At 33.8% G+C, this 13,275-nt stretch overlaps 2 protein-coding genes across 3 annotated transcripts; both read right to left on the bottom strand.

Annotated features, from left to right (window-relative positions):
• Nucleotides 1-213: 213 nt before the first annotated feature.
• On the bottom strand, nucleotides 214-4,972 carry LOC145594840 (mitochondrial import inner membrane translocase subunit TIM14-1-like). Of its 2 annotated transcripts, none has more exons than XM_081651181.1 (3): nucleotides 4,816-4,972; nucleotides 3,049-3,221; nucleotides 214-633 (listed from the first exon to the last, which is right to left on the bottom strand). In XM_081651181.1, the coding sequence occupies exons 1-3, from the start codon at nucleotides 4,816-4,818 to the stop codon at nucleotides 477-479; spliced, it is 333 nt and encodes a 110-aa protein (XP_081507307.1). In that variant the 5' UTR covers nucleotides 4,819-4,972; the 3' UTR covers nucleotides 214-476. The 2 variants fall into 2 exon arrangements, with proteins under 2 accessions (XP_081507307.1, XP_081507308.1); XM_081651182.1 differs by having other exon boundaries at nucleotides 3,049-3,217; nucleotides 4,816-4,955.
• A 3,186-nt stretch (nucleotides 4,973-8,158) lies between these two features.
• Nucleotides 8,159-12,183, bottom strand: LOC145596099 (protein IQ-DOMAIN 3-like). Its single transcript, XM_081652526.1, has 6 exons — nucleotides 11,907-12,183; nucleotides 11,172-11,253; nucleotides 10,738-11,073; nucleotides 9,959-10,180; nucleotides 9,545-9,664; nucleotides 8,159-9,295 (listed from the first exon to the last, which is right to left on the bottom strand). The coding sequence occupies exons 2-6, from the start codon at nucleotides 11,235-11,237 to the stop codon at nucleotides 8,576-8,578; spliced, it is 1,464 nt and encodes a 487-aa protein (XP_081508652.1). The 5' UTR covers nucleotides 11,238-11,253; nucleotides 11,907-12,183; the 3' UTR covers nucleotides 8,159-8,575.
• Between the last annotated feature and the right edge of the window lie 1,092 nt (nucleotides 12,184-13,275).

Below are 13,275 nucleotides of genomic sequence, written 5' to 3'. Positions count from 1 at the left end.
TAGTAACTACATTTGCTTGGGAGTAAGGGGATTCCCTCTTACCTCCCCCTCTACTCTCAAGAACCTGTGAGAGGTGTCAATTTAGTTGTTTAGTAGAGTCCACATGACGCACTCTTTAAAACCTCGAGAGTAAATGGTGAAAATTCCATAAAGATTTCCATTCCAAACAGCTTAAACTTAACAGTAATACAATATTACAGTAACAAACAGACAAGACAAGAAAATGAGAGCAATTTTTATAAATAAATCTGGTTTTATACCAGTCAAATAGTGTACAAGTTCGAAAATTGCAGCCAACTACAACAACCTGTATATACTCATTCACCTTTGCTTTTCCAAAGGAATTCCAAAAAAAGGGTATTTGAGTTCCTTCACCAACTTTGAAGATAGGCACAGGCATCTAGCCATGGTTTTGGTGGAGGAACAGGAAAATAATCTTATTTCCGAAGGGTTAAAACAAAATATCCTCCACAAAATTAGAATGCAGAGCCGCTGTCTTTGGGTTTCCCAACCATCATGTCCTTAGCTTCGTTGATTTTAGAGGCAAGATAATGGCTTCCACCGGCATCAGGATGGTTTGCGATCATTACCTTTCTATGAGCCTCCTTGACCTTCTCTGCAGCTGCACTCTCCCTGCCATTGTAAGGTCCAAAGAAGTACGTTGAAAAATTGAAATTTGGGGAAAAAAAAAAAAAAAGTGACAACCAAATTCCCACAAAACACGAAACCTTAAAAAATAAATTTAAAAAAGAAGTAACAAATGTTGGCAAATACATACTCTGTATACATGAGAGACTTAGATAATAGATATTAACATGACAAAGATGCTTAGAAATTTAAGGAGAGAAGCTAAGTGGACATTAATCTTCTTTGAATCCTACTACGCGGGAATAGCTTGAAAGTGAAAATTTGGCATCATTAAGGTTCTTTACAGCAACATGAAAAGGTTTCTAGTTATCCAGAAAATACCAAACACTGAAACACTATGATCGTAAAACTAAAGGGACATTGCAACATTTAAGCTATAACTATGGAAATGCGAATAGGAGAAAAATTCACTTAAGTCACATAGAGCTTGAGAAGAAACATTGCAACTTTAAGCTACTCTTAATCTTGAGAAGCTGATATTGCGCACAAGCACAATAGGTAAGCACAAAACTTGTATCAATGAAATTGTTCTCAGTCCTAAAATAAATTGGAAGATCAATTTGACTTTCAGGAAAAGGAACAATAAAAGGAAGGAGGAGGAGGGGGGGGGGGGGGGGGGGGGGGGGGGGGGGTGTGGATGAGGGGATAGCAATCCTGTGAATTTTTTAGAATATTCTTAGTACATAACTAACACTATACCTCCTCAATTCTTAATTACTTGTAATAATTTAACTTTTGATTAAATTTTTTAATTAATATATAAAAATCAAATGTTATTGTGCAGTATGTTGTTAGACTAATCTCACTCAATACATGACTTTCTAATATCAGTATTGTTTATAGTTTTAATTTATATAAAATTGTGTATATTTATAGTAAGTTGTGTATTGGCTAGTGTGCCAGACTGCCAGTCAATTGTTGCAAGAAATTATGAATAAAAGGACTTTATTGGCAATATTATCTTCTACTCCCTCCGTCCCATTATTTTGTGCCTATTTCTAAAAAAACACGGTAATTAATGAGAATGGTGGAAGTAGTGGAATATTACATTGAAAAGATCAAAAGTAGAGAATATTGTATGAGAATAATAAAAGTAGAGAATATTGTATGAAAAAGAGAAAAAGTAAGTAATGATTTTTTTGGGTATATAGGGTATGGGAAAGATAAAAAGTAATAAGTATGTGCTATTTTTAGAAATGGGCACAACATTTTGGGACACCCAAAAAGGAATACAAGCACGAAATAATGGGACGGAGGGAGTACATTAATATGATGATAGGTTATGCTATTATAGATTAAAGCAGTGGCGGCTCCACCCTAATTTCACTAATTTTATTTTCTCTATACTTATTAGCCCTAAAGTTATACTATTTGGAAGTTATATAAACTTAATTTTTATAAGCTTATTAAGTATCAACTCTAAACTTATCCTATCCAAACTTAGCTTATCATGAACTTACCGGACCTAAAGTAAGTGAAAATATCAAAATAAGGTAGGGTGAATAGAGCTTTGAGAAAACCTAAATAAACTTCACAATATAGCAAGAACTCAAATAAAATGATGTAAAACGATGACATAGCTAATTAAAGAATTTTTTTATGAATTGAGCTCTACTAGAGTGGGGAGTTCAAAACTAGACTAAGCTAGCGGCAAATTATTTTATTGTCCCTTTTGCACCCTTCATTTTAGGTTAAATTAACATTAGACAATTTTTACATTAACTTTTTCAATAACCTAGCTTACTATTACCTATTCTGTCTTTCAGTTGATTTTTCTACTTGTACTAGATTTTCAGCTAACTAGTCATGCACAGACCTTAGCACCATTGCTTAGTTAAAAACTTCACAATGTAACAAGAATTCATATAAAACGAAGTGAAACGACGACATAGTTAAAATAAAGAATTATTTTTCATTTTAGGTTAAATAACATTAGAAAATTAGTCTGCAAAGTAACTTTTACAATAATCTAGCTTACTGGTATGGTTTCTGTCTTTCAGCCACTACTGTATAAATAAGCTCAAGGCGCACTAAAGCGAGAGGGGTTTTGCTGCGCCTAGGCACACTTAAGTGAGGCGCATTATATGGGCATTTAAAAAATTTTGGCTGAAGTGCGCCTCATGTGCTTTTTGTGAGCCTGACCCACAACGCCTCGCCCAGACCAAAATAAGCGCTCACCCCTGATCGCCTTGCGCCTCAGCACCTAGGCGCACCTTAGGCATGCTTTTTCAAACACTGCTTTCAGCTAATTTTTAAACTTGTACTAGATTAAATGTTCAGCTACCTAGTCGTGCACAGACCTTAGCACCATTGCTTAGTTATAAAAATTGTGATAGAAACTTCTTAACCCATGCAAGAAAACCTTCAATTGCATAAGAATCTAAAAGTAATCAGAAATACCTTATGCCAAGGATAAGAGCCGCTTCCCTCCTAGTCATCTTGGGTTGAAAGCCACCTTCAAAAAACTTTCGAGGTCTTGGTGGACGTGCCTTGTATGCTTGCCAAGCTTGAATTCCATACTTACCAGCAAGAGCAGCGGCGGCAACAGTCATCCCAGCAATTAAAGGAGCTGCCTGGAAACATTTGGCATTGAATATCAAACTCTAAAGTTCACAATAAGAATGCTTCACAAGGGACAATCACTTCAAATCTCAAACAACCAATGTCCAAATGGTTCACATTATGATGGAATTTTCAAGAGTACACAAGTCCCAACCGCCAAAGAATGCAAGATGGGCAAATATATTCTAATCAACACACAAGTTCAATCTTCAAAGTTCAAATAGAATACAGCAATTTCGAAAGCACGCTTTGAATCTTCACACATGAAAGCACAAAATTGAGTCAAATAGCATGATAGAAGAACAAAAAAGGGAAACATTACTTCTGAAAACCTGAGACTCTTACTTTTAAAACCCTGAAAGATCTATATAATAATTCAAGAAACCCTTACGTTTATCAAACAACAACGCTTGTTATATTTAATTAGGTTCTCTTACACTGAATATTCAATAATCTATTCCGTTGAAGTGTCTTTCAAGTAAAAAATCAATATCTTCATCGCAACATAGGGAATGTAGTACAAGGTGTTCAGTAACCAGACTGCTAATGATGATTAAACAAGTACTAACAATCAACAACTTTATCTAGAGTGTATAAATGCAAGATATACCCTGCGTTCAAAGTTTTTCATTTCTTTGCAATGAACAGATATACTGAAGATGTACTAAGCTAATCAAGACAGCAAGTATACGGTTCGTTCCTGTGTCCTTGAACCCAAATAAAAATGATTATAAAGGAGTAAAACCTATAGCAATTGTAGAATCCTATAGCCTAAGCTGCCTTTCACAAGATTTGTCCTTCTTTATTCTCCCCATTTGTTTAGGGATTGGTTAATGGTATGGTTTCTATTCCCTTCACGGGCTAATCTGACCGAACCGAATCCACTGATGACATACCCCTCCTCACCCCAACCATCAAATCCCAAAACAAATATTGCACACCCCTCACTACCTAATTGACATAGTGAGGTGGAGATTGTACTTGATGTGCTTAATGCTATTAGAGCAAAAGCTCACTTTTCAACTCAAACCTCAACTACTTCAACAGAAAATCCGAGGTTTACAGCTAAATTTACAGCTTATAACGTCGACAAGATCGAAATAAGCATAGAATTCACATAATTATCTCATAATTACACATGAGTTGCAGGCACAAAACTAATCATTCCAAATTCAAACCAAAATAGGAAGGGAAACCCCACATTGAACATAAACAGAACAAGTTCACACCAATTAAAAACCTAGCAGAAATACCCAAATCAACCGAAGAAAAACAATCCCACTATAAATCTTCCACAAACAAATAAACCAAATTCTTAAAACCCCTAAAAATCAATTTTTTCTAACAAAAACCCCACAAAACAAAGCAACAAACAGTTAAAATACTACACAAAACCCTCCACAAATCTTCTGCAGAAGTTGAATTCATGAAGTACCCATTAATTTTAACTTAACATCACAACAATTTATCAAACAGCTGCAAATTTATCTATCGTAATTCATTACCAATTGATTGAACGAACAATTCAAATTGCAACAAAAACAGCTAAAAATTTAAATTAAAAAAAAAAAAAAAAAAAAGATATTAAGAAAACGAATTACTAACCATTTAATTTATGATGAATCTATGAAAACTAAAGCTTTGGATTTGCAGCCTTTGGTTTGTACTTTGTAAATTTGTGTTTTCAGGGAAACAGAATAATTAGGCCTAAAATTTGATTTTATTTTTTAGTATTTGCTAGAAAGTTCAATGTCAATTGTCAAACTACCAATGTCTGTTTGATGGGCATCAATTAAATCAATTAAATTTGAGAGTAGTGTGGCCCAAAAAATATTAAGATCTCTTTCTGGGCCCTGAAATCCCTTTCTGGATCTTCCTGGCTCATTTAAGAAAATAGTTCTCCCGGTGAGCAAACCGGGTATCCGGTCAAAATTTTAAAAACCGAATTCGGAATTGATTGGAATAAGTGCAATAGTTTGACTGTTATGTATGGAGTATCTATTGATGCATGAAAATAAGTCATTACTCAATATACTATTATACTCCACATTTTTTATTGGTTATTGGAGAAAATTATAAATAAAATTGATTATATAAAAATACAAATTTACAAACCAAATAGTATGTTAGACGAATTATTGCATTAATTCTTATATGGAGGGATTAAACGACTTTTATGAATATTGAATGGATATATAATACTACCTCCGTTAATTTTTATATGCAACTTTGGAATATTTTATATCTCACAAATAATACCCCAAAGTTGCACATAAAAATTAACAGAGGTAGTAATATAAATGTGTGATACACAGATACGATATTAATAACATCATGGTAAGATGGGTAACTAGAGTCTAAAAAACATTTTAAGTTTTATATGCAACTCTAAGTGATGTGTTTAACCATTAAATTCATTCTTAGATATGTAATGTAAAAAAATGCATGACAAATACAAGTATTTAACCTTTTTTTAATTATATTTTAATACTTTATGAAGCTCTATTCCATACATAGTGGCGGAACCGCTATAGGTTCAGGTAGGCTGATAGGGCCCTACCAGATTTTTTTTTTTAAAAAAAAAACAAAAAAAAAAAAAAACAAAAAAAAAAAAAAAACAAAACAAAGCAAAAACAGGTAGTAAAAATTCGTTTAAATGGAATACAAAGTGTATTATAGTTTTTAAACTTACTAGTAGCCTAGTTAGTGGTTAGAGCACCAGCATTCAAGAGGATATCTATCCCTTTAGCTCTCCTTTTATGTACTTTGTAGCTTCCCCATGAATGTTGGGTTTGCTAAAAGGATCCTATCTTCATTAGGACCTAGCATTTCCTTTCTGTGGGAACTCCTGGGAAGGAAACCAAGCCTCAACCCATGTGCCAAAGCAAACAAATGAAAAGAAAAAAAAAAAAAAAAAAGAAAAGTGACCGTTGGGAGTGAAACGCCAAAGCAACGACCAAAAGAACGGTAAATTGTCAAAGCAAGCACAAGTTAAGTTGTGACACTTGTCACAACTTTAGAGGTCACATTTTTTTTGTGACCTAAATATCTTAAACGGCTATAACTTGTTAACGGTAACTTATTTCAGAAAACCAAAAACACCAACGGTCATAAAATGTATTTTTTTTTCTCTCTCTACATGAGGTCTTGGATTCTAAGTTTCTAACCCTCTTACCCAACATTTATTTTCTCTCTCTCTCTCTTTTTTTTTTCTTTTTTTTTTTTTTGCTTAATGTATTTTTTTCCTATCTCTCTTTATTTTTCTTAATGTCCTTTTTTTTTGTTTAACGTCCTTTTATTTTACTCCGTTTCTTTATTTTTTTTCTTTTTTTGGCTTAGTGTCCTATTACGGTACGTAGGTTTGTCATGATTTCTTTTTCAAAAAAAAAAAAAAGACCTTGATAAAAAGTATTCTAGTAGTACGTGCCTTATCATTATTAAAATCTTGGCTCCGCCACTGTCCACACATGTTGAGAAAGAGATATGGAGTATGAGATACTTCCTCTGTTCTTTTTTACTTGACCTGTTTCTTTTATCACGCTTGCCAATGCAAAACTTTAATTATCAATAACTTTAATTCTCCATAAGTTAAATTGTAAAAGTTATAAATTATGATAGTATTTATTAAGACGAAATCAAAAAGATCCAACATTAATATGTTTTTCCTTACATATTATTCACAAAAGACGATCAAACGAGAGGTGATGAATAGTGTAAAAATCAAAGCGGGTCAAGTAAAAAAGAACCGAGGAAGTAGTAAATGAAGAAATCCAATAAACCTCTTTTACATGATCAAGACTTAAGTTGCAAGTAACATAAAATGAAAAGTGTCAACATTTTATATACTTCCTTTGACCTCGATAAAGCTAGGCCACATTTCTATTTTGTTTATCCGGAAGTTTATCTTTCCTACTTAACCTGAATTTAACAGGTACGCATTTTTTGTAATTTAAATAATATTCAATTTGACAAATCTTGATTATGTGATTTAGTAAAGCTCCACACCCTTCTGCCTTCCCCGATTCTTTCCCCTAAAAAAAATAACAAAACAACTTCTAAAAACATGTGCTTATTTCAAAAGTCATGAACTCTTAATCACTAGGACGTCCTAATTATATAGTACGAAGTTAGACGTTTGCTAATTGGCTTCATCAAAAACAATCACCACCCTTTCTATGTCCACCCAAACAACCACTTTTACAAAAAAGTAATCAACCTCAAATTGAATTACAAATTTACAATGCAAATAACATTATCATGAATGAGCTCACATGTACATCAAGTATGATAAGCTTTTGTGAAGGATGAAATATTATTCTTCCCACTCCACTTTGCGTTAAGATGAAGTTTCTATAAATGCAAACAGATAAGAGAAAGAGGTGGAAAGAGTCATTTAGTTTCCTTTACTCAAAAGAGGTCAGTTGAACCACTGTCACAGTAGACTAGATCTTGATGAATTCTTAATTTGCGCCCTTTATCTTTTGTTGTCACTGACTCCATAAGCAAAGCATTTCCTTTTACACTTTTCTACTGATTTTTCTTTTTAAATTTCTGATTTTTTGAAAATATTTTAATAATTTAATGTCCAAAAAAATAATGAATATCATTTTTAAGAAGTTTGATATAAAAAATAAATAAATTAAAAAAAAAAAAAAAAAAAAAAAAAAAAAAAAAAAAACACAACCAAAAATCTGCCAAATTAAGTAGAATGGTAGTCATCCGAATTTTCATAACCAGAGACTGTCACACAAGTTTATGTGAAATGGAAAATACATCAGAATTGGGACTCTTGTAGTAGTCTTGTTTGTGCAAAACTACGGGTCTATCCTCATTGATTGAACTCAATGAACTGAACTGAATATTTTATAAGAGAAGAAAATTAGGAGCTGAACTGAACTGAGCTGAATTGAATTGAATTTCGACGTAAGAGAACAGGCCCTACTGCTACTGAAATCATAACCAAGACATACATATATATATTTCAAGAAGCGCAATTTGAGTTATCTTCCATGAAAATTGGCAGTTACAACTTACATTGAGTAAACAACAAATTGTGGTTCAGGACAAAATGTGAAAAGAAACAAATTTATATAAATTATTACAATACAAATTTGACTAACTCAGATGAAACTCCCTAATGATGAGAAATATAAGACACTAGTGGAAAGAGCTCTTCTGTATGTAGAAAGAACAACAAATCAATAACAAATACAAACAATTGCCAAAACAATCCCCTACAACAGTCCTTTTCTTATTTTATCTTCCTTCTTTTTTGCACATTAAACTCAGAAGATAACAATTTAGAGATCCTGTGTTGTGGTAACAGCCGAATTCACTGTAATGTCTTGATCGTGATGTAATTTGCCTATCGGCTCTCACCATTCCCGACAGCTATCTCAGTATGAATCACTGGTGTGCTCTCGAATTTACCAGGGACTGAATGCCTCCGAGGACCTGGAGAGGCAGGGAAAGAGAGCCTCTTCTTGGCAGACCCCCCAACCACAGATGGCGGCTTTGAATCAGGTGGGGTACCATTACTCTCAACTACCCCCAAGGGACTTGGAAGCTTTGTCTTGGCCTTTGCGGATTTTGTTGGTGCCATGTAGCTTGGAACTGCAGGAGAGCTTGCAAGGCTCTCATCATCCCTCACTGATGAGCCAGCAATGCTATGCCTCCTATATCGTTCTGACTGGATGCTCATTGTGCTCCTTGTGTCGTCTTCCGGGGCCCATCCATTTGTCTTTGGGCTCTCGGGTCTTGGTTTTCTGGACCCTGGGCCTGAGGATGGGGCACGCCCGGTGGTTGAAGGAGATTGACGGCTAGGAGGCCGGCTTGACCTTTGACCAGTTGGGGAAGGCTTGTCCACACTAAGGTCTCGAAGAGCATAAGCTCGGTTTATTTCACCCGCAACAGAGAGTGTGCGGAAGCTCTTCACAGAGCCTTGGTCAGTTTCCTTTTCCATCGTAGTGCTTCTAGCCTCCCATGGTCGGGCAGCCATCCACCGTTCCAACCAACTCCATCCCCACTGAGGATTGTTTGGGTCCATGAATGTTGGGTTTGAATTTTTGTTGTTTTTCTTAAGTTGCTGCCAAAAGTTAAGTCAATCAAACCAAATAATTTAGTAGCCTTCTAAACATATAGAACAAATAAATTAGGACTATCTTTCTAGCTAAATCAAAAAATATTCATATCCACCAAGACTAATTCATACATCTACATGGCATGCCTAGACATAGACTTTTTCCCTTTTTTTTCTCCCACAAATTACAACAAGACAAAACTTAACATCCAAACAATTGAAACATAATGTTGAAGTCTAGAAGACAAATAATACCTGATGAGTGAATGCGTAAGCTAATGCTCTTTCTCTTCGCATAGTAGCCTCCTGCTTGCTCTGTATACTGGCTTCAAGCTGCTCTTTAGACTGAGTGCTATCATCCCATATTTCATCCATCTGAAATGCGATACAAGTTAGTTGATTTCCAAACCTCATCGAAGAAATTTACTCATCTGAATTCATGAATTCTTTCCTTAAAGGACAAGACTCATGCTAATAAAATACAGGACAAGCTTGAACTTCAAACTTCATACAGTTTACAGTAGCTATATTATTTTTTGTACATGAGATTTGAATCCTTAAGAAAAGGCACAAGTTTACTGTTATTATCAGCTTACCAAATAGACCTAGATAAAATTAATAGAATAACTTAGTGATGAAAAGGAGTAAAAGGAGACTTGACAAACTTACTCGCAATTTCTCAAGCTCTTTCTCGTGCTTCTGCTGCAGCTGCCGTTGAAGAGCCTGGTTCTCCTCGGACATCCTCATCCTCCTTGCACGAATTTGGGATTGCACACGAGCAAGTGTCTGCATGCACCTTAGGGTTGTTGCAGCCTGTCTCTTCACAGACTGCCCTTCAATCAATGATTTAAGCCTCACCAACCCTCTCAAAGCCCGTAGTGCTCTCCTTGCCTGGTCACAAGCTCATTTGATCAGATAAGACTAAATACTGAATATCAACATATGCATTTTAATGCTACATACCTTCCACATTCAGTCTAAACAAAATTAAATGTGAAATACCTCATTCTACGCATTGGTTAAAACAGATAATACAATCCAAAGAACATATTACCTTTGGAACATATTCCCAATCACCTAAAGCAGTAAATTTGCTGAAGCACATACATAAGACACCATAACAATCATATCACTACCCCTTCATACAGCTAGTGAAACTAATATGGGCAGATTGATTCAACCAACCTTCCAAACTAATATTCTAAATTACAAACATACAAAGAGCCTATTTTTGTCAGGTAAACATAATTTATACTCCATAATAATGATAAACATATGACAAAGTCTTAGTACTATCACAAATGAAACATTTCCTATATGCAGACCTCATTCATTGAAAGCATCCACTTTGATTACATACAATTTCACCCTTCAACTGATAAACCCATATATGATAAATTTACCAATAATAGGGCAGAATATGTGATACACAAGAAAACGAGATATACCAGATATCCTCGGAAGGCAGTTTGAATTTTAATAGCTGCAATTTCCTCTTTCGATTTGCCAGCAAAACGAGGTACAGTAGTTAGACAAACAACCTCAGCAGCAGCTTGGGCTGCTGCAACAGCTGCCTCTGCAGCAGCGGCTGTGGCAACTGCAACCGAATAAGCATGCTTGTTCTGATCATTACCATCGTCGATTTCATTTGATTTAGTCTCACCAGTTGAAGGCAAAGGAGGAGGGGGAGGTACTGAAGGAGGGGGAGCAGTAACTTGATCAGATGAAATAACAACCTCAGAGCTCTTACTTTCCTCAGTGATTTTCTTGTTGGTTTTGGACTTCTATTAAACAAAAAACCAAGGAAAAAAAAATCTGAATCAAATGACTTACAAATTCAGATTAGTGCTTTTAAAATTAAGCAGCAAGAGTCTTAATAAACCTGGTTTTTCTTGGACTGAGGGCTTAAGGCTTTCTTCACAGCAGAAAACCAACCCTTCTTCCCCATTTCCTAGCTCATCAACCTTCAATTAAAATCCAAGTAAATCAATTACAAATCCTAATAAATGGCAGTACAATGGTTTTATTTGTCTACACAAATCAAATCTAGGATATTACAACTACCATATTACTAATACAATAAACATACAAGCAAAATTAATCCAGGACAATTAAAGGGCATCCACTAGAGAAACATGGCAACAAAGTGAAATTGATACAATGCCTAATTACAATTTAAATCCTCATTATATAAAGATACATATATTCTCATGTTTTCATTGACTCTTTCAAAAAATATAATTATACTTCAAATTTGTAAACCTAGGAAAAGATCTTTGAAAAATATAATACCAAAAAAATACATAATAAAAGATATAATATTGCAATGTTAAACCAATATACCAACAAACCCACTTAACACTGACTTAGCAAACTGAAAAAATCTCCTCAAATCCCAAAAATTAATTAAATAACCTCAGATCTTCATACAAAAATCATCACATTCTCAAATTAAAAGGGAAATTTAACCACCCAGATCAATTTCTGGAGAAATGAAATATACCCAGAAACCAAAATGCCAAGATCTCCAATACCCAAAAAATATGTAACAGTTTAATTAATATTACAAAAAATAAACCAAAAATCTAGAGAATCAAAATTATATGAGAAATTATACCTGGGAAATTCACCTCTTTTGGCAAGATCTAAGTCAAAAATCTCCTAAATTTGTTTCTTTTTACCCAAATTATATCCTAAAATACCAACAAAATTATTAAAAGATTAAGTCTTTATTAAATTAAAATTCTAATATTTGGGAAAATTGCCCCTTTTTCTTCTCCTGGCAAGATAAGAACAATTTACCCAGATCTTGCCAAAGAGGAGAAAAAAAATCCAGGAAAGAAAGAAAGGGTTGAGAAGAGAGAGAAAGTTAGAGAGAGAAATATGAAGGTGGGAACTGCCACTAACAGCTGGGATTATCTGTAGCAGGTCCCACAATAAGGAAGATAGGAGGGAAATTTTTAAGCCATTTGATTATAATTTTGTGATTAATTTGTTGGAATTTTATTTGATTGATTAAATCAATACCCTTTATTTTTTGGGTTTTTTTAATTTAATAAATTTAATTTTTTGAACAATTTAACAACAACCGACAAGAAAAACAAGAAACTCGCTGTCTTCTAACAATTTTATGTTTTTTTTTTAATAATTTGTTATTTTCTCTGGCAAGTATAACTGCCACTTTTGAGATTTTTTAGTACTATGATTTTTTAATAAATATATTCCACCTGTCAAGGGGTGCCACATCAGCATTTTAGTAACCGTTACACCCAAAAAAATGAAAATTGAAGAAAATGTCACATCAAAAATAATGAATGCAAATGGGAATAATTTACAGTAATTAATTTTTGTGTAATTATGAAGGTAGTTACATTTCATTAAAGTAATGATACCATGCATCTAAAAAAGTGTTAAATATAAAGACTCGTTACCAAATACTCCATGGATTAAGGATAAGTTTTGGTGTGAATTGATTGATAAGATGTTTGTATGGGCAATTTGCTTCTTGATTTTGGAAAAACATTTGTCTTTTATGGGCAATTTACTTTCTCTCTTACTTGTATAGTTGTATATAATAATCTTTTACTTGTGACCTTTTCTATTAATTTTAATTTCAGTTCAGTTTAGCTCCAATCAATTCAGTTTAATTCAGTTTCTAATTTTTCTTCTCTCATAAATAATTCATTTCAGCTCTATTCAGTTCATTTGTTTTCAGTAGAAAAGACCCTTAATCTAATCAAACTAATTCGTAGTAATAATTAGTACGGAGTAGAAAAAAAAAAGTCAAATGTGTCAATTATTATGGGACACTAGAATATTAAATTTAAAATTTTTATTGTAACCTAATCAAACTTTAGATAAGGTGGATCAGGTTTTGATCTAGAGATTCATGTTCAAACGGATAAAATGATGTGGGTTATTCTGTAAGCTTTTCAAACTGAGTTTATACATTGGCATAAACATGCATATTTAAACCGTCTAAAAAG

Source organism: Chenopodium album, chromosome 19 (genome assembly GCF_948465745.1).
Source record: "Chenopodium album chromosome 19, dcCheAlbu1.1, whole genome shotgun sequence".
Lineage (NCBI taxonomy): Eukaryota > Viridiplantae > Streptophyta > Magnoliopsida > Caryophyllales > Amaranthaceae > Chenopodium > Chenopodium album.
The sequence above is the reverse complement of the archived record's forward strand: the minus strand, read 5'-3'. Positions and strand labels throughout refer to the sequence as shown.